The 20,344-nt window shown below is 36.4% G+C and overlaps 1 protein-coding gene across 2 annotated transcripts in view; it reads left to right on the top strand.

The window, feature by feature from the left end:
* The window catches only part of TASP1 (taspase 1), a 76,880-nt gene that overhangs the window by 21,560 nt on the left and 34,976 nt on the right, over positions 1-20,344 (top strand). The window contains exons 8-11 of one of the 2 annotated variants that reach the window (XM_059468266.1): positions 7,804-7,910; positions 8,955-9,038; positions 14,713-14,832; positions 15,807-15,885. In XM_059468266.1, coding sequence (XP_059324249.1) covers positions 7,804-7,910; positions 8,955-9,038; positions 14,713-14,832; positions 15,807-15,885 — 390 coding nt within the window. The remainder of the gene's footprint in view (positions 1-7,803; positions 7,911-8,954; positions 9,039-14,712; positions 14,833-15,806; positions 15,886-20,344) is intronic. The other variant, XM_059468267.1, reaches the window with a different exon arrangement.

Below are 20,344 nucleotides of genomic sequence, written 5' to 3' on the forward strand. Positions count from 1 at the left end.
TATCTAAGCACCAAACTGGAAGCATGTTCTAAACCATGTTACTTGCTGAATTACATCAAGGTTTTGTCAAGGCTCACATGCTTTGTCTTCTTTGGTTTGTCGAGCGTGTGAGGAAATGGGATTTCTACCATTTGTAGAAACCTGGTGACTTTGCAGTGTACAAAGTAGGTGCTTTTCAAAAAAACCAAACACCTGAAATGTGATCTGTCTGTATTGCCCACAGTCTGCAAGGAATCTGGATTTGTTAACCCCCGCCCAAACTAGAGGCTGCCAGTACAGAGTCCATGCAGGCTTATCCCAGTGCTTTGTTGCCCCGTGCTACAGAGACTGCTTTGACAGTGTGATCCAAGAGTTAAGGTGTAATTACAGTTTAGAAGTGTTGAATTACTGTACATTGGAGTGTCTTAAAAATATCCAAAGTACACTTTAAATATGCAACGTAAGTTTGAGGTCCATCCTCAACTGCCAATATCTGTGCCTGCACTAGGAATAACCAAACCACTTCTATTTGAAATTATCAGCTCAGCCTATAATAGATGTAAATTCTTTGACAAAGATAACATGGTGTAAGATAAGCATCTTGCATTTGCTTGCAATGTTAAGTTTTCCAAGGGAAAGAGAAGGAAGGCACCTCAGGGAATAATATAAGAACAAAAATATAGTTTTGTTCTTATAAAAGAACAAAAATAGCATCAGTGGATCCACATTACTTGTGAACTGCAGTTCGAGAGTAGCCATAAAGAAGATGCTTAAGGAAGAATGTAAGAACAGAGCAAGTATTTGCTTTCCTTCCCCTATCCCTTACATTATTCCAGAGTCTAAATTCTGGATATTTTAGTGACTCCTGCATACATGGGAAGTAAACAGTGACATTTTCTGACATGAAATGTTTGTTTCCTTTTGAACCCATATTAGTTTCCAGCACCTGCAAAAACCTTTACAACTATGAGTTACCTCATTGTCATTATTTTGAGACTTGCTGAATAAAAACTGCTACTTCATTGTCAGAATCCTACTCAGAATCCTTCTTCAGTCAAATTCTCAAATTACCTTGAATAACTTCATGTTATCAGTAACATCACATCTTGTTCAATAGACTCAGGGCTGCTTTGGGTTGGTTTGAAATTCTACTTGTAACAGATCATTTCTTTACTTGTACTTTATTTTTTTCGAACTGTATGCATGCATGGAAATTCCTGTTTTATCCTATGGCTGCTTGGATTCTTTAATGAGGGAGAGTCTTTTCTGGATGAGTGTAAGGCAGACTGTTCTAGTGACACTGTGTGTCTCCCTGACCACCAGTATTGCCTGCCTCTCCTCCAAAACCCCAAATCTCACTCCCAGTTCTCTCATTACTTCATTATTATTGTATTGAGAAAAACACTTGCTGTATTAATGGAACTGTGCTATGAATTTCAGGCAGTGGCTCAGGTCAGTGGCTCAGACCATGTTTCCTTTGTTTTTGAGGGGAGGATGAAAGATTTGGAGATAAACTCAAGTGTTCTGGACATTTGGTTAGGAAGCTTGGTAATCTGAATACATGATGTAAATCTTCCCTGGACTTGGAGACAGTAGGGTCACTTTTTGTTCTGAAATCTGAGCAGCTGAGTGCAGCCAGGAGAATGGCTGTAAGTTACCCAGGAAAAAGATTGAGCCAAAGTGCCCACAAGGCACTTTGAATGAAAGTCTTCCAAGCTGCTTGATGAAAAACAAGAATTCTTGCAGGAGGCAGTAAGAAATGCTGTGTCCAGCAGCAGTTTACCCTGAGTTTGTGTTGTAAAGAGCAGATCTATAGAGTAGTGCTCTGAGAGATAGGTTATTTTTAAATAAATAAATAAATAAATTGCTTTTAAATGCCTTTTCCCCCCCCATTAATTTTTCTGTTTCTGTCAGAGTATGGCAACATGGAAGCTATCTCTAGTAGTCTTTTAGTCCCAACACAAGCCTAAGTGGTGTTAATCTGTCATTTAAAATAGCTTTGTTAAAAAGAAATTTATTTTCATCTTCCTGTTGGAATTTGTGTCATTTATTTTAGCAACTGTTCAACAGAATTCTTCACAAGATCATTTGAATTTCTGTGGGTTAACTCATTTGTTAATATAGTCCTTTTAAATTCTCTTCTTCAATAGTTGCATTCTCTTTTAATATGGAATAGAAAGATAAATTGCAGAAAGTTTCTGCCAGCTGACTCTAAGCACTGTCTGCCAGGGGGTGCTATATGATTGGTCAGAGCTCTATCTCTCCTTCAAAGATTTGAAAATATTCTTGGGGTTTTTGTAGTATTTTCAGTTTATAGTTTGATTTTAAGCAAGGATTACTGAACACTTCCAGGTTGTGTAATATTTAGTTGCAGAATAATTTGTAATGTGTGTGATCTCAGGTTGGTATTTGGAGTTTGTGTTCCCATCTTGCTGTTCCACCACTGTAACCAGGAAGGTTTGAATATTGTCCTGAACTTGATTTGTCATTTAGTGGTGCTAAAAATATGTATTTCCTTTCTCTGTTTGAAAATATAGTTATTCACATAGCCATTTTCCAAATTTTCAACCTTGATGAAAATAAATAAGGGAATACACGTGGCTTATAAAAGCATGGAGATTTTAAGGAAACACTGACTTTATAGTGAAAATGTTTTGCATTAACTTTGGGCAAGAAATTAATTGTATTCTGATAAACAGCCTGTCATCTGAGGGCCTGTTTAAGGTACATAAGGGCTAGGATTAACCTCTAGATAGAGGTGTATCAATTGTACGAATATTAAACAAATGAAAAGGTGCCCTTAGTGTTATATTTAAGTCTGTATGTACAATTCAGTAGTTTCAAGGACTCCATGTGTAGGACAGCTCTGCTTTTCATATGCCTGTGTTCTCTGAACCATTTCTAATGGGCTATGAAAGGTGACTGAGAGTAACTTCTGAAGAGCTGTGTAGAATGGGAAATACAGTTGTGTTTCATTTACTTAGGCATTGTATCATTACCTAATAGAACTGCCAATATTTTTGATGAAATTTTTACCTGTACATAGTATAATGGTTGAAGGAGTTAAGGGAATGATCAGAGTACAGGTTGTGGGTAAAGAATGTGGAAATCTTATGGCAAACAAGCGGCACAGATGAATCTCTTCATCATCTCTTCATCATTAGTCAGAGACTAATAATCTCTTCCACTCACCTGCTTGCTGAAAATTATTTTCTCATCTCCTTGTTAGGTGGTGATAATGATGAAAAAAGCATGTAAAAAAGGTGTATTTGTTGTCTAGCAGTAATAGTTTAGGAGATGAATCTTGGGCTAATTAATTATGTAATGGAGATCCTGTGGCCTTTTCTCAGTGGGGTATCCAGGAACATTAGAACCTTTTGAACATCCACAGCAGTCTTAGCTTTGAACAAATGAGCCTGTCAGACTTTTCTGCTGCACTTACAGATAAATATTATCAAGTGCATGTTCTGATACCACATCCACTAATGCTGACCTCTCCTGCAGGCCTGTGGTGTTGAGCAGGAGCTTCTTCTACTGTTCTGTGCTCAGCCACTGAACCTTGTCCCAGGCTAAGCCCCACTGAACCTTGTCCCAGGCCAATCCCCACACTTGTCTCAGCTCTGCTGTGACCAAATATTCCACCAGAGCTTCCCCTGTCTGGCACAGTTGCACCAAATTGCAGAGTCCATGTGGGCTGCTCATGTTGGTACCTTGGGGGCTGAAGGGAGAATGTGGATGATTAGGAAGGTGTCTCCAGGTCCTTGAAGATTATTTGTTCCAGAAGAGCAGAGATGTGTGGTAAATACTGTAAATGAGGTTGGATTTATTTATAATACTTTGGTACTGATATGCTACAGTTGTCACTCATTGAGTCTTTAGTCTGGATGAGACCTGATAAAATGACTTTTAAACAAGAACAGTAATTTTGTAAGCTGTGGGGCTTTAATTTTTTTTTCCTTCCTCTCCCAGCAGCTCAGAGGCAGTTCTATTTATGCCAGTAGGTGCATAAATGAGGGAGCAGAAGAGATGGGCTGGTTGTACTCCCAAGACTCAATTCTTCTAGGCATGATGTGGAGTGCCCATGCTGTTACTGGGTAGGGTATTAATTGCCAGGGATTTTATCTGAAAGTACTTTTTTGAATTACATCTAAACTTTTAAGTTCTTGAGCGAAATCAAAGGACGTTTTACTAAATACCTTTCCATAGACTTCAACAACAGTACCAACAACAACCACCCCCAAAACTTCTTCAAGCTCATTCAGCTCCCTTACCCCTCTTCCTAGCTTTCTCCCCAGTCAGTAAGCTTTGGTTCTCTTGCTCTTCTCTTCCTCCTTGACCCAGGCAACATCAGGCTGATGTAGCTATATTGCATTTGTTTTAGGAAAACATTCCTGTCTTCATCACTCTGTTGTGACCCTTTCCTTTTCTCAAGCTTGGAATGCACTGTCTGGTTGGAGAAGGTGAGAGTGGTTTTTATACTGTCATTAAGGACAAATGAAATTTTGTAGTGTCCTTGCACCACAAAGTTGAGGTTTTGTTTTAGATTTAATGTGAATTATGAACTCAAATTGTGTGTAGGTGTTTTCTTTCTGTCTGTAGCACTTATTTGCAAAGAAAATTTTCTGTGGGTTGTTTTTCCATGTTGTGTGTGTTGTTAACCAAGCATGCTTGAATCCTGGATTGTATTTTAGTTCATGGAATGTTTTAATTTGATGTTTTAGTGTGTTCTTTGTCAAGGACCAAACTTTGAGGGTGTTTTCAGGAAACTCTGGTTTCATCTTTCATGTGTGTAGTTTGGAGCTCGCTTGTGTTCCTCAGTTTCTTTTGTCCCTAGCAGACCAAGATGAAGCAGTGAGAGTACTGTTCATTTTAATGGCATTTGTAGTGGTTTTACATAGACAGAACATCACAAAGGCAGGAATAAACTGAGGGTAGGCAGCCTGTCACTTGCTTATTCTTTATTCCCTTATTCTGGGGAGAAAAAAAAACCCTAAATTTAAGATTCAAGTAAGAGTCAAGACTTCTTTTAAACTGAAGTTGGACATAAAACTATCAGAGGAAAAAATTGCCAGGTTTTGAGTTGTAACCTGGTCCTTTATTTCATGGCTATTTGGTCACTTTGAAGGTATTAGCTGGCTTGTCCTGCTAAGAGAAATTGATAATTACTGCTACTAATTATTTTCCTTAAATAATGAAAGGCTGTTATTCATGAATCCTTGCTAAAACAAAACCTTCACCTTTGATGTAAAAATTAATCCTAATAACTATTTTGAAGTTCAATGTAGCCTGAGCACAAGAATTTCCCTTCTTTGGATGTCTGACTAGACTAACTTTCCCTCACAGGTATGAAAGGTATGAGATTTCATGGTAAATGGAACAAAACTGAAGAGTATGAATTAATACCTTATTTACTTAAACCTGAGATTGATCAAATAATGATGCAGAGGCCCAGAGGAGTTGTGAAATCTTCATTGTTGAAAATACTCAGAATCTGACAAATCCTTTTAAACTGGATTTGAGTTTCTTTGGAGGTTGGACTCCACAACCTCCTAATATCTCTTCCAAGCTACATCATTAAGTGCTGCTAGAAAGATGTCTTCATCTGTCTGTCTGACATGACCCAAGAGATGTGTACTTTATTCATAATGATGTTTTTTCTACCCCATATTTCTCAACTTAGTGATACCACTTTGAATTAACAATGCAGATGAGAAGTTACTGTTAACATTCAGATCACTCAGAATAAGTCTTCAGGTTTTTTCCTGTTTTGAAAATACAAACTATCTTAAGGCGTAGGGTAACCTCTGAAAATTAGTTGCTTAGCTAGACATTGCAGTCTTAAGTGAATGAAACATCTCTAAAGCTTGGAGAATTTTGTGTGTTGTGGGAAAATGGCAGGATAAATATGCTACCAAGGTGGAGATGCTGAGAGGCCATATAGCAACACTCAGTGCAGCTGGCAGGGCAGCTTGGAGCTAGTCCATGTGTTGTGTGCATTTGATGAGATTTTTGTGCCTGTGTTTGAGCTGCTGAAGATGCAAATACTGCAGGAGGTTTCAGGACACTGCTGGCTTTGGGCTCTGAGGTACAAGGAACCTGTTCAAGTTTGCATGTGTGGGCTCCTGCACCCTTTTGCCTCTCTAGGTCCATGTTTTCCCAGCTTGGCAGGAGGCAGTGGCAGCAGCAGGTAACATGTTTAGGCATATTTATCCTGCTTTTGAGGAACACCAAGGCCAGCACCATTCTTACTCACCCCAAATGGCTCTGCCCATAGGTATTTGCTGTGCTTGGTGAACTTGTGTCAACTTACAAGTTCTCCTGTTTAAAAATTCTCTTAAGAACAATCTGCTGGCTTAATTTCTTTTGGGGCACTTCTGTTTTCAAAGTTCTTGATCTGTGAGAGATTTTTAGTTTGTTTCTTCCTACTGCCAATTAGTATTTGACTAAAATGGTTCTTTGTCTGCTCCCTCTTATCAAGTATTCAGGTTTTACCTCTTCATCCTCATTTCAAACATAGAAATGTGTTGTCTGCATTAATCAGCCCTATATAGTAGAATGAATTACTTTCTTGGTGATGGCTGATTAATATGAGTTTACATCTTTAAAGAACTGGTATTCATTAGGTTTTTGGGGAGAAATGCCAGCTTTCTCACTACTTTCTGAGTTATATACTTGAACTAACTATAACTAGCTGTGTGTACATTAAGGTCCAGTTTTATGTGCTTAAAAACATGATTAAAAGAGAGTTCACTAGGTGAATTTGACACCTGTGTGGAGAAGTTTCAAAGTAAAATGCTCACTGTCTGTGTACTTTGTGAGAATTGTAAATGAAAGCTCTGAGTTCCATTGGCTCTGCAATATTGAGCTTATTACTAGACTTCATGTAACTGTTCCAGTCTTCTGAATAATAGTGTCGTAACTAGGTTCAGAATTTCATTTAAAATGAAGTTTATAGAAAAACCTGTGCTTTTTAGTTTCCATTGAATTTGTGACTTACTTGTATAAGTAAGATTCAAATTGCTCTGTTCTCCCAATAGCTTGATTTTGTGTGGTTAAACAAGTGACAAAAGACATTTTCTCCACACCTTTACATTTTACAGAGGATGTTAAAACAGCCTGGGGATGATATTGAGTCAAAACTAATTTAAACTAAATATGTCAATATCTGCAATTTGTTCATGAAATGAAACTTCTAAAATGGGAACATGTAATTTTGGTCTCTTAAGCATAACAATTTTATTTTTTAGTCCACTTCAGAGAGCACTTCCTTTCTGACTGTAGGGCTTAGATGAGAAAAGTAGATGTTTGTCTTCTTGAGACCTAGGTGGTCTTTAGACTGTGTTGGATTATGGAGCATAAACTACTGCTAGACTTGTGTGTGGCTTGAAATATATGGGTAAACATACAGATATGTGATTAAGGTAATAAAATAGTAACCTAATTTCATGGCTATCAGAATGAGCTCACATGGTATCTATTTACTTGTCAGCAGTCAAAAACAATTTTAACACAAGACACTTACTCTGTTCTCTTCTGTGCAGTGCTGCTTCATTGCCAAAGATGTTTAGACCAGCTTCCATGTGTTCATGCTGTGTTTCTACCAGATATTTTACTCATCACTTTTGCTGAACAATAGTAGAACTTTTAGGAAAAGATGTGAACAACTTGTACTGAAACTTGAATACTTAGTTTTTGGCTTTTTATTGATGCATTTTTGCATCAGTAAAGAAGTGGGGGATGTATCCTTCAAAATGTCAACTTATCAATATTTGCTTCAAATAAGTAAATTTTACTTAGTTACATGCTTTTGAACTATTTTTATAGGGTTTAGTTTAGCAGCTTTTAAGAGGAACAAGAGGAAGCTGGAGTTGGCCGAAAAGGTGGAAACAGATCTCATTCAACTAAAGAAAAGAAGACAATCAAATGAAAAGGTTAGCTCTTGTTTCAAATTCTTGTGTTGTCCTAAACTTACAGCTGACTGCTAATAAACTTCATGTCTTACGAGACTGATGTAGCCTCAGAAGCCTGTTCTCCTTGTCCATCCTAGTGTTTAGATGATATAATGAAAACTTAGTGCAGTTAAAACTTTCTGCCTTGCTATTTGGAAACCAAACCCTCGCTTTATATCTTGCTTGTGCTAAGAAAAATATTTTGCTCATTTTGAACTGGAAATACAACAAATGTAAATACAAAGAGATAATTATTTACCAAAACATTTTCTTTAGCTTGGGATCTCTGTCACTGTTTCCCACTTTTTAATGTCTCCTGAGCACACTGCATTGTGGAACTGGAATTGGTGAAATTTGAAATATCAGGTAGGTAAACATGTGCATCTGTGCATGCATCTGGCATTGACCTGGTCCATATTACCTGTGCTACAAAACTACCAGGGATTCCCTCTGTTCCCCTCATTCATAGTTTAAATGTAGAGCTTTGGTAAACTGTGAGTGTCATTCACGGTATTTGTGTTTGATGTTGAGTATCAAAGTATGGGTCATTAAATTCAATGCCTGTGCTTTATTTGGGGCCTGTGGGCCTTTGGATTGGGCATTGCTGTCTGGTCACTGCATAGTTACATATATTGATCTAAATAAGGTTAAAATCCCAGAGAATTGTTAGCAGAAGTGTATTCTCTGTAGTCTGCAAAGGCAAATAGTGATAAATTAGGCAATTTGCATCTGTGTTCTTAGATAAGATGTTTTCTTTAGCAAGGGACTAATTTTAATTTTTTTTAAGTATTTAAGATTTGTGAAGAAACTAAGGATGGGGGAGCCATGGAAGTTAGTTGTTCATTCTGGAACTTTTCCTGTTGCCAGGATTTCAGTTCCCTCCTTGAGAGCCTGCGAGTGTGAAAGTGTGCCTGGGGAGAGGAGGGGTCCCTGTGCAGTTTTGCTGTGCATGTAGTAAGGGGCGAGTCAATGCTTGAAACATATGCCAATGCATGAGCTTACCAACCTGCAGTTTGAAATTTCAAGGGCTCCAGAGTCCTGTGCAGAGCTTGTGGGAGATTGCCAGTGGTGGTAGGTAAAGGAGGTGATCACATAGAGCTCTTCTCCCTGGTGAGTAATCCAGTAACAACAGGTTTTGTCAGCTGTCTGGGCACATCCTGTCCATGGAGCAGGGATGAAAACCAACCCATGCTCTCAATATGGGATTCTCCTGCTATCCAAGGAGTGTAGGGCAATTGCAGCCTTACAGGCAGAAGTAAGGTTTTCTAAGTAGTTTTTCCAAATGAAATAGAAATGAAAAATCAAATTCTAAAAGAAAAAAAGAAATAGAATATATCTCCCCAAACTAGTAGAAAAAAGTCATTTAGCAAGGATGAGGCTTGTGATTTGTTGCCCTACAACTCAAGTTGTCAAAGCTGTGCTCTCATAAATGGTTTTAAAATAACTGGTTTAAAACCCTTTAAATACTTGAGTAATTGGAAGTTAATGTTGTCAAAGTTATTTTAATTGATAAATACCCCTGTAACTTTACCAGCTATGCTTCTCTGGAGCTGCAGACCATTCATTTCAGCAGGATTTCAGAGCTGGTTTATTTTCTGGTTTGACTCACCCACTTCAACTCTGTGCTGCAGCTGAGCCTGTGTGCCTCTGTCAGTGCTGCAGGCTGTGGGGAGAGCAAGGTAGAAAAGATGTTTTAACCAAGGTGCAGTTGAATGGGATCAGAACTAATAGGCCAGTGTGAAGAGATAGTATTGTGACCAAAACAGACTGAAATTACTTGGAAGTTTGAGCTACTGATAAATATCACCAGCTAAAAAGAAAAATACAGGTTTAAAAATTAGTTTTCAATAAAAATGTGATGATACCAACCTTAAAAAGAATGAGGCTGTTTAAATTTGTCCAAGTTTGTATGGAAAAACTTGGCAGTGTAACTTACTAAAGGAGTTTTATTTCTTGATAAATGGAGTTTTTTCTGTGTTTTTCTTTGTTCACCCAGTGTAGCATTTGCAGAGGGTTATGCATTTGCGTACAGGAAGATCCATTTATAACTTCACCAAATTTCAAAGGTGTAAAACTTTTGTCTTTTTCAAGTTGCAGAGTCTTACTGATTTACTTAGCTAAGAAATAACTCACACACAAACAAAAATTAACTAAACATTCTCATGGGGGGGGTGTCTATGATGTGTTCTTTCAGCCAGATGCCATTCTCAAATTCTTCCCTCAAGCACCAGTAAATATCAGAAGTAAATATTTGTCAGCTTACTGTTAGTCTGTCTTTTACCAGAGGAAATTGTTGTTGAAAATAGCTTAGCAGATTTTGGCTGGAAACCCTAATTTTATTTGTCTTTTGCTATTGAAAAGAAAAATACAGGTTTAAAAACAAAAATACATGTTTAAAAATTAGATCACTTTTACAAGTGATCTCAGCTTATCTGTAAGAAGTTGTCCTCTTCTTGGATTAAGTGACACTAAGAACCCCTAATACACATGATTTTTTGGAACAAATTGGTGTTTGTAAGTTATTATTTTATAGCCTAGTTATTTAACTCTATAAATGACATTATTTAGGTTGAGTTTTAATAAAACTGGCTTGGTTTTTATCTAGTTCAACATAGGTACTGACATATGTGTACACCAGTTGGAATTATGCAATATGCATGGAATCAACAGTTCCATGTGCTTCTGTTACTGTATTAAGACTGAACAGATTTAGAAAATATTTTTGTCTATGTGCAGGTAATTGTAAGTGTAGCAGTCAACTATGGCAATCCTAGTGTCTGTCTTATTTAGGCTTGCAGTTTGGGAATTTCCTTAAAAAAAAGAAATAAATGTTCCATCTCACATTTGTATGCAAATGATCATTGATAATAAAACCTTACAGTTTTCAAAGGTATGCTTCAAAATCCATTTAATATGGCAAAAGGAACCTAAATAATTTTCACTCATTCTAGTTTAGTTTTTTTGTTTAGTTTTGGGTTTATCTGTGGAAATACAGTATAGATTAATTTCCTTATCTTGCACATGAGAATCAAACAAAATGCTCTTTTTTTACACACCAAATAACTGTTAAACTGGGAAGGCTGGGATTGTTCATCAGGCTTTGCATAATTAGATAGTTGGGTAATAGCATATAAATGTTAGTTGCTTCAATGTGGTTAATTTTGTGTTTTGTCAGTTTTACTCAGAGATGAGATTTAGTGGTAATTACTTTCCATGGCATTTCAAAACTATCTCAGGTGGAGAGGGAGAAGGCCTTGTGTGCAGAATCTTTCAGTGGGCACTGGGTAGAGCTCTCCTAATCTGCTAATTGCTTCCTTAGGGGCTTGTAGTGATGAATATTTTAAATTTTTTAATGTGCAGGAGGGAAGGAGGGTATTTTAAAAATGCTTGCTAGGACTCTGCATTTGTGCAGATGAGCATCTTTCAGTTTTGTGTGCATGTTCTTAGCAAATTCTGAGTATTTGGACCATGGTTTAATACATTAATTTCCTTTCCTGTTGGCAAGGTGCAAATTAAGTAATGTGAGGTTTGACTTCTAACACTGACTTTCAGTTTTTTCCATGCAAAACATTAACTACATAATAGATTATATTTAGGTTGCAATACTGCATTGTTCAAGTCCCAAACCGCTTTTGCAGCGGACAAGTATAATTTAGTAACTGAACTCAGATACAGAATTTGGTAACAGATATCACCAAGTTTCCTTTGGAACCTGCAAAATTTTAAAATTTAGGTGGCTAAGTAAATCAATCAATAGAAAGGTAAGGACAAGCAGGCTGGATCTTGTTTAGACCCTATTGGACCTGTATAAAGTTTGGTCTTATTTTAGACTTTGTGAATTGTAGTATTTATCATACTTTCTAAATCGTTCTTTCTAATATTTTCTGAATATGTTTTTATTGTCCTGACCCTAGCTTAACAGGATTCTCTGCTTTTCAACATTGATGTGATGTGGAGAGATGAAATGTGTGACACTGAAAGGCTTCTCAGCAGGTGCAGCCTTGCAGTGACTCCTCAGGCACACAATGCTTTTCCACAGGGAGATGTACAGAAAGTTCCTTTGCTAAATTGTGATGAACTCTTAATTTTAGTCCAGAAATCAGGGTTGCCAATACAGTTCATGAATGTAGAAGATGCTGACAATGTTTTTTTTCCCATTGGATGGGTAATAGAACATGGCTGATTTTCAGTTTGCTGAATAAGGAAAATACAGCATCACCTATATATCAGTGACTTTTTTTAAATCACAAACCAGTCCTGTTTCCCCCCACCCCAAACCTATATTACTGAGAAGAAAAATACAGAATTAATTTGCTTCAGCGATACAGATTTCCTCAGAAGGATATGTGGGCCAACTCAACCTTCCCTTAGCAATGCTTCCCTTAGAAAAGATGTCCAGCCTCAAAATTGCCTCATTTAAACAAACTTTGATAAGCTAGGTTTTTATATCTGTAGCTGTCTATTAATTAAGTTTTTTGTTGTGGGTATAATTTTATTTGACAAAAGAGGAAATTTTTAATGGATATGTATGTTTTATATAATATATACCAAATATACATCAAATATATATTTGGTATATATTATAACATATATACATATATATAATAAATAAATATATTATGTATATATAAAATGTATAAACATATATAATAGATAAACATATTTTATAATATATAATCAATTATATGTATATTATGATATATATCAATAAATTATGTGTATATTATCAATCAATTATTATATATAATCAATTGTCTATAGAATTGATATATATAATTTATATGTATAATCAATTATATGCATATTATTAATATACATATATATTATATATATAATGAATTATATGTATATTATTATCAAATTCTTTAATATAAGAGGGCAGGGATGTAGATAGCAGCACCTGTATCATAGTACTGTACAGAGAAATCATAAGAGAATTCATGTTGGGAAGAGTTTTGTGGTCTGGTTGTGGAGACCTCCAAGCATGGGAATCTGCACTTCCCATGAGCAGCCTGCTCTGCTGGTTAAGGTCTTTTCAATCCCCTGAGTAGTATTGTTTGAGCTGGGTTTGTTTTAGCTCAGGCTGTGTCTGGGAGTCCTGGGAGCTGGAAAATACACTTGCACATGAGATGTTAAAAAAGGGTTCCTTAATTTTCTTTCATCTTTAGAACTTGGAAGGGAGCTGGCTCTTTTCTTATCCTCTTTGCTCCCATAATCCTTTTGTTTCTACTTTTCCTACCCTTCCTGATCCTTCCTTCCTCTGTTTTTCAGCTTACCCTTCTTCCCACTACCAGTTGAAACTGTGGATTTCTAGCTTCTCACCCCTGTCAGTCTTTAAGCAGTTACTGTGTTTTGTTGTTGGGACATAATTTGGTTTAATATTGAGTGTGGTCAGTGCCAGCATCTGAGTGCAGAACTTGCCAGGGAAGATCCAGGTGTAGGTGCAGAGAAGAAACTTGTTTCTCTGGGTGAAATCCAAAGATGCAACTTCTGCCTATGAGTTCCAGTTGCTTGAAAAGTACTGTAGAACATATTTTTCCTTTTGAGACTGACTGTACTGCATATTTTCCTTTTGAGACTGACACAGAATTAACCCAAGTGTTTTCTCTTAAATTAAGTGTGGCCAGGGTATCATCAGCATTGCAGTACTAGAAACCATGCTTGAGAAGTGACATAGTATGCCCAAGGGAATTTTAATTGATGATGGGAACTTGATAATTTGAAGTTGACTGGTGTTTTTTTTTTTTCTTAACTCCTTCTGAATTCTAGTCCAGAAAATTCATATTTATATGAAAAACTTAATAATCTTTGGCATTATTTCCCTGGGTAAGTCTGTGTAAGAGGCTTGAGGCTTGTGCAGCACCAATGTGCATCTTTGGAGTACATGATGGATGATGGATCAATTCTGTTTATTTGGTTTAATTTCTGTACACTGCATGCTCTGTGTGTGGTGGAGCATGAGGTGTGAGTGCCTTCCCCTGGGTTCTGCAGAGAGGGGAAAACTGTTCCTTCTGTAAGAGGGACTTAGTGTGGTACATTAAGGAGTGGGGGAAGGATATAAAGGAAAACCCCTGCTCCTGGGGGAGTAAATCTACCTCAGGAGTCATGGAAGTAACTTTTCTAGTTACAGGAACAAAGGGTAAAATTGCTTTACTCAGCAAAGATTCCTGAGCTGAGAACAAGTCTGGCAGAAGGAATCTGGCCTAGGGGAGATTTTTTTCTTGAGGCTTCTTCTATTTATTGTCTTGCTCAGAATATCAGTATTTTCTCTTTACATGGTAAACAGCTGCTTGGTTTTTTCTAGTGATGGTTTGGAGGTTTTTTAGGGGAGGGGGAGGTTGGTTGTTGTTGTTTTGATTTTTTTTTTTTAAATTGCATTTTTTTTAAATCACACATCTTCAAAGATCAGAGCCTCTGAAAATGCTTTTTCAGGCCTTTTAGGAGAGGCCTTTTGATGTGGCATCAGTTGCTGATTCATTTCTTAGTGGACAAGTGGCAACCACTAAGAAAAAATGACTTCTGGCACTTCTGTGAGTAAAAGCAGGTGATCTAAGCATTGGATCAGTTCTGAGATGTGTATTACCTTCTTGCTACTGGAGAAATTTTATTAAGGTCCTGTCTGAGGCAAAGCAGCATTTTGGGAAGATTTTTGGCAGTGGGTACAGGTGCATGATAACAAATCCATTTGGTTGCTAGGCTCTCACTTGCACACTCCTAAGGAGTATGATCTGACTTTAATATACTATTTTTGCTAGATTTTTTTCTCTGTTTGTGTGCCCTGCAGGAGAATGACTCAGGAACCTTGGATACAGTTGGTGCAGTTGTTGTTGACCAAGAAGGAAATGTGGCTGCTGCTGTCTCCAGTGGAGGTTTAGCACTGAAGCACCCTGGAAGAGTTGGTCAGGTGATCATTGTACATTTTTAAATTTTTTTTTTGATTGGGAATGATTGTTCAGTGTCACTAACAGGTGTAGTGTAAAGCAAGAGCTGTGACGGCAAATTTCTGTTCTCTCTTCCTTCCTGTTAAATGCTGAAGGCATTTTCACTGCCTTGATTTGCAAGTGGTTTTAGTGTCCTTCATCAGTGTAATAAAACTGTGATTGGGAAGATGTTCTGTAGTTAGTTACAATTTGACTCAGATATCACTAAGTTAATTTCTTGGGCGTAAATATATCCTTAAATGGTCTCTTAAATGCTCAGAGTCTTGAAAAAAGATTTCTCTCAGTATTTAGGGAAGCTGTCCCAATTAATTTTTAAATTATCTTGTGAATTGGAGAAAATAACAGAAGTAATAAAAGAACATATCAGGTATTTATGATGTGTTATACATAATTATGATTATAAATTATGTGTAGTTGTATTTATTGTTAATGTTAATAATAACAATAATAATAATAATAATAATGTTTCACCTTATTGTTGTTAGGGGGTTTTGAGGTGCACCAGAAATTTTGTATTCCATTGCTGTACAGCTGTGTTTTTTTGTTGACACTTTCCACTGTCCAAAAAGCAGTTCTCTATTGAAATGTAGTTAAGATTTTTTGTTTGTTTGTTTTTTGAATAGCAGAGTGAAAGAGACTTTATATGAGCAGGGTTATATCTTTACCCTCATTTTCTGTTAAGCTAGGCTAGAATTTTGTATCTATGACAAACACTCAGATCTCAAGAACAGTAAAAGGATGTAGCAAAATGGAGTGGAATGACAATATGGTTATGATATTCTTATTAATCTTTTGTACTAATACTTGCATTTTTCTTGGGTTTCTTTCTTTGTTATTGTTGTTGGTTTGAGGTTATTTTTGTATTTTTTTAAGGAAAGGGAATAAAGGAAAAATCTCACACACTTAAATTTTATGCACAATGTGCTTCTTTCCTTAGGCAGCTCTTTATGGTTGTGGCTGCTGGGCTGAAAACACAGGAGCTCATAACCCTTATTCCACTGCTGTGAGTACTTCAGGTATTTACTACTTTTATAAATATTTAATGAAGTTACTATCTTCCTCTGTAACTAGTTTATAAATTCAAAATACCAACATAATTTCCAGACTATATTCTAAATTTGTATCATTTATTTATTTGTTTCATTTAATTTGAATAATTTATTACTGTCAGTATTGTATTTAAATCTCTTGTTGGTTGCTTTTATTGCCCTTTTTATTTAATTAGCAACCATGGGAATTTTTATCCTGTTTTGTGTTGCACTGAAAGGATGTGCTGGATTTGTTAAGTATTAGGGAACCTGTTCTCCTGTGAAGAAGTGCTTATTAGTCCAATATTGTATTAAATGCAGAATACCTCTGGGAATGGAAGCCTTGTGTAAAGGACTGAGATAATCAGAGGGTCCTTTGATATAGAAATGCTACATGCAGCATTTTTTCCTCAAAAATATTTAATTACTATTTCAGATGAGTATTTAAGTGAATTTTTTCTTCATCTCTCTTTTCCTTCTGAAAGGAAAGGGAAAAGGCAAAACCAAAATACTGGAATAAGTGTATCAGGAAATATTTATTCAGCAATTGTCAAAGTGATGTAAGAATTAGGAGAACTTCTGTTGTCTTTGGAAAGCTCAGGGTCCTTGATACACAAAAATATTGTGTCTATTTGATGCCTTGCACAACACTAAAGTGTTAAGGTGAAATTATGTAGGAGTTGCTTTTCCTTTTTTGTTCCTTCCACTTGTTTTGTCAACAGCCTCAATCAGAAAAACTACTTGTAACACTTGTTCATAAGTGCTTATGTCAGCTTGCAAAATTTGTGGTATTGCCACTGCTCAGGGGTCAGAGTTATCAGCATCCAGTGTAGGGGCAGGTGAAGAAAATCTACAGAGTTCAGATTTGGGTAATGCCAGCTGTATCCCATGGGCAGTGCAGAGCTGGAGTCCTGCTATAGAAACAGTGGGGGGAGCAAGGTGACAGATTTAAAATTTGATAGAGGCATCAGGAATATCCTGTATTGCTTTTATTTCCTCTGTATTCATGTCTGCCTTGCACTGTTGAAAACTGGTGTAGATGCTCAGCCTTAAGTTTGATGTCAGTAAAAGCAGATGTCCTTTTTGGTGCTTACTCAGGGGATGGTTTTACTGAACCCAGCAGTGTCAGAAGACATTTTTACTCAAGGGACACCACACTGATTTTAGTTTAATAGATGCTTACTGAGTAACCAAATCGATTTAAGTATTTGGGCACCATGTTTTAATTAATAAGTGAGCACAAGTCCAATAGTAGAGATTGTTTGTGGAAGAGCTGAAGTGGACAGCTTTAGTTACTTTTTTAATGCTGTTCTTTACAAAGTCAGCTGGATTTGAAGTCCATGTGAGCACTGACAAGCATCCTGGTGCCCTCACAGGAGATGATTAGATTTAATAATAGTCTGAAATGTCAGCTTCCTCTTTTTTTGCTGGTACCACTTTTGTATAATCCTAAATAGTTCAATGTTATACTGTTTACAACTGTCACAAATACACATATATGGGTTTTTTTTTGGTTCAAAACTTCTGGCTTCCATGACATTACCCTGATCCCAGTCCCAGTTAATTGGAGTGGCCTGCTGCTGGATTGTGAAGTGTGGCCATCTGTTCGTTCATGGATTTGAAATTCAGACTAGTGGTGTTTAATTAAACTCTTGTTTCTGGTTTTCCTTTAAAGTATGTGTATGTCTGTGAGAGAGAGTGAGATAGAAATGTTTACAGGAAGTGAGAACTCCTCTGTAATCAATACCATTCTTTTTTCCATTTCAGAAGCTCATAATGTTTTATTTTATAATGTACTTTATGTTTAGTGCAGTTCTAAAATGTATTGATGCCTGACTCTTGTTTAAAATATGAACATCCAACGATGTGAGCCATGAATTTAATTAAGGAGTAAAGGGATGGAAAATTAAGTTGTAGGAAAAGTTGAAAGAATGAAACTTGCAGCTTGGCTGGATCTCAACAAGACATGGGAATGGGGGCATGAACATCTGCAAATATTCAGGTGAAACTGCCATGGCCAAGGAAGAGAATAATGCATTAAGATACATCATTGTTAAATATTTGGAAAATAAATGTACTGTCTGAATTCTAGAAGATGCCTTGGTTTAGAAAGCTCCAAAATTATATTCTTAACAGAATATCACCACTGTCCCTTGATGTAACTAAACCCAGACTAGACTGCATTTGTAATAGTGATTTTACCCCCTTCTTGGAGGTTTCCAAACAGGTTTTGTCTTAACATGTTTTTTTTAAATCAGCAACAAATACAACTTTCATGTTATATATAAACTGTGTACACGCACATTCATTTTATGTTTCATTTTACATTCAGACATTTACACCTGTACATAAATGCATTTAAAAGATGTACATAAGAGAAACCTACAATCAGTTTAAATTTCTGTGGTTTTCACAATATAGCATTTTGCTGTTTTAATTTCACGTGTCTATTTATTTTAATTTTTCTTTGAGTCATGAATTTGGCACAAATCTAATAGTTTTTACAGGGAATTTTTTCCGTTTTGTGGGGAGAAGAAAAAAAAAGAATAAAATTAGACAGTGGTTGCTGTGGGCATTGAGTAATGTTTAATGTTTATTGTTACATGACTTCAGAGAATAGCTGACTCATCAAATCACATTTGGAATTAAAATAAAATTTGAATAAAAAGTTAAACTCTAATTCCCCACAAGCTTTATCAAAAGTATCCTCAAAATTATTTGGTATAAGTGTGTGTTAAACCAGGTAATTTTAGGTGAGTAATTCTTCAGGAAATGAAAGGTTTCTCTTTTGTGCTGGTTTACACTTTTAAATATCTTTTTAGTGATCACTGAGAATAGAATATTTTTTATTTTTAATAATAATATTTTAGTTTTGCTGGGAATAGTTTTATTCTGTGATTACCTTTGTAGAAACTTCCTTGGAAAAAGTTTTAGTTTAAGTTCCACAGTTAATAATACAGCAGGCTTTATTCTTCAATTTTTATTAATTTTGTTCTAAAATCCTCCAATTGAAGCTTCAGTGTCTTTAAGTACCTGCCTCATTAGAAAAAAAGCAGGCTGGGGAAAGATGTCACCACACAAGTACTCAAAAGTAATCCCAAGTTCCTGCAGCTTTTTTTCAATGCTTGTGTATTATTTGAAGAAATTTTCGTTCTTCTATTGGTCCTGTAGCTGCTGGGAGGCTTCCTGCTTTTGCCTCTTCAGGAAGGATTTGGTATTAGCTCTTATGCCTTTTAGCAAGTTGTTTCTTAAATATTTTTGGCTATTGTTGTCATGTTTTTATGCTGAGTGTGCCAAAGGTGGTGATTCTGTTCTTGTTTGGGCACGACTTCAGCTTTTTGCACGGTAATTTCATACCTCTAACAGTCACTTGACCATGTTGTTTGAACACAGTGTCTTTGGTGGTTTTGGGGTTTTTGATTTTTTTTTTTTTTTTTTGGCTTTTCAAAAGTTACTTCAAGGTTTACAAAATACAGCATATTGTAAAACTCATATTTTATGGTTATAGTTTAACAGGGCCTGGGACAACTAAATCAAAAGATGGAGACTTTCTAAAAACACAGTGGGAGAGATGGGGAAACTTAGGAATGACTGTGAGTTTAAGGGGCCCTAAATCCAAGGTTTATTCTGCAACTCTCAGTCTAAAATTCAGTTTCTGTGTAAACAAGTAAAGCCTTTCTGATTTTTTTTTCCCCATCAACTTTTTGAGACATTTTGATGTGTAAACTCTGAATTATATTAAAATTAATATTTTGGTTGGGAAAAAATTGTTGTGGAACTTTATTGGCAGCTAAAGGATAAACATTACAGCAATTTAAGTATCTCCAAAGCAGTATTAAAATTCCAAGAATGTTGCAGTTGTGTTGGAGGCACACCCAGGATACCTGGGCAGTAACAGTGCAAGGGCCCTTCTGTGCAGGAATGATGGTGGAGGTGGAGTGAAATTAAATGAGATGTTAAATGAGATGAGCATGACCAATGGCCTTTATTTAGTATAAATGTAATTAACAGCTAAACTTGGTTTTGGATCAGTGTAGAAGAAGCCAAATCTGTAGTGTTTAAAACCTTTTCCATTCATGTGTGCACACAGACACAAACCAGGCTCCCCTTGAAGCACCCCTACCACCTCCCCACAAAAAGAGGCCAGAACACTTTGTAAGGCTGCTTGGATCTCTTTAGTGGGTGTTTTTTGCTTGTATACAAATGTGAACACAGGAAGATGGGTATTATTTGGAGGGAAAACATTTGTGAACAAAACCCAGCCACAGAAGAAGCAATAGTCCATTTTTTGGCTGTACTTTAAGAAAAAACTTCCTGTTTTTCCTGAGCATAATAAGAATCAAAGACTTCTTGCATATTCTTCTCATTCAAAATAATGTCAAGTGTGACACTGAATTTCCTATTCAGTTGGAATATCTATGATGATTGTGAATATTCATTCACTAAC

Source organism: Ammospiza nelsoni, chromosome 3, assembly GCF_027579445.1.
Source record: "Ammospiza nelsoni isolate bAmmNel1 chromosome 3, bAmmNel1.pri, whole genome shotgun sequence".
Lineage (NCBI taxonomy): Eukaryota > Metazoa > Chordata > Aves > Passeriformes > Passerellidae > Ammospiza > Ammospiza nelsoni.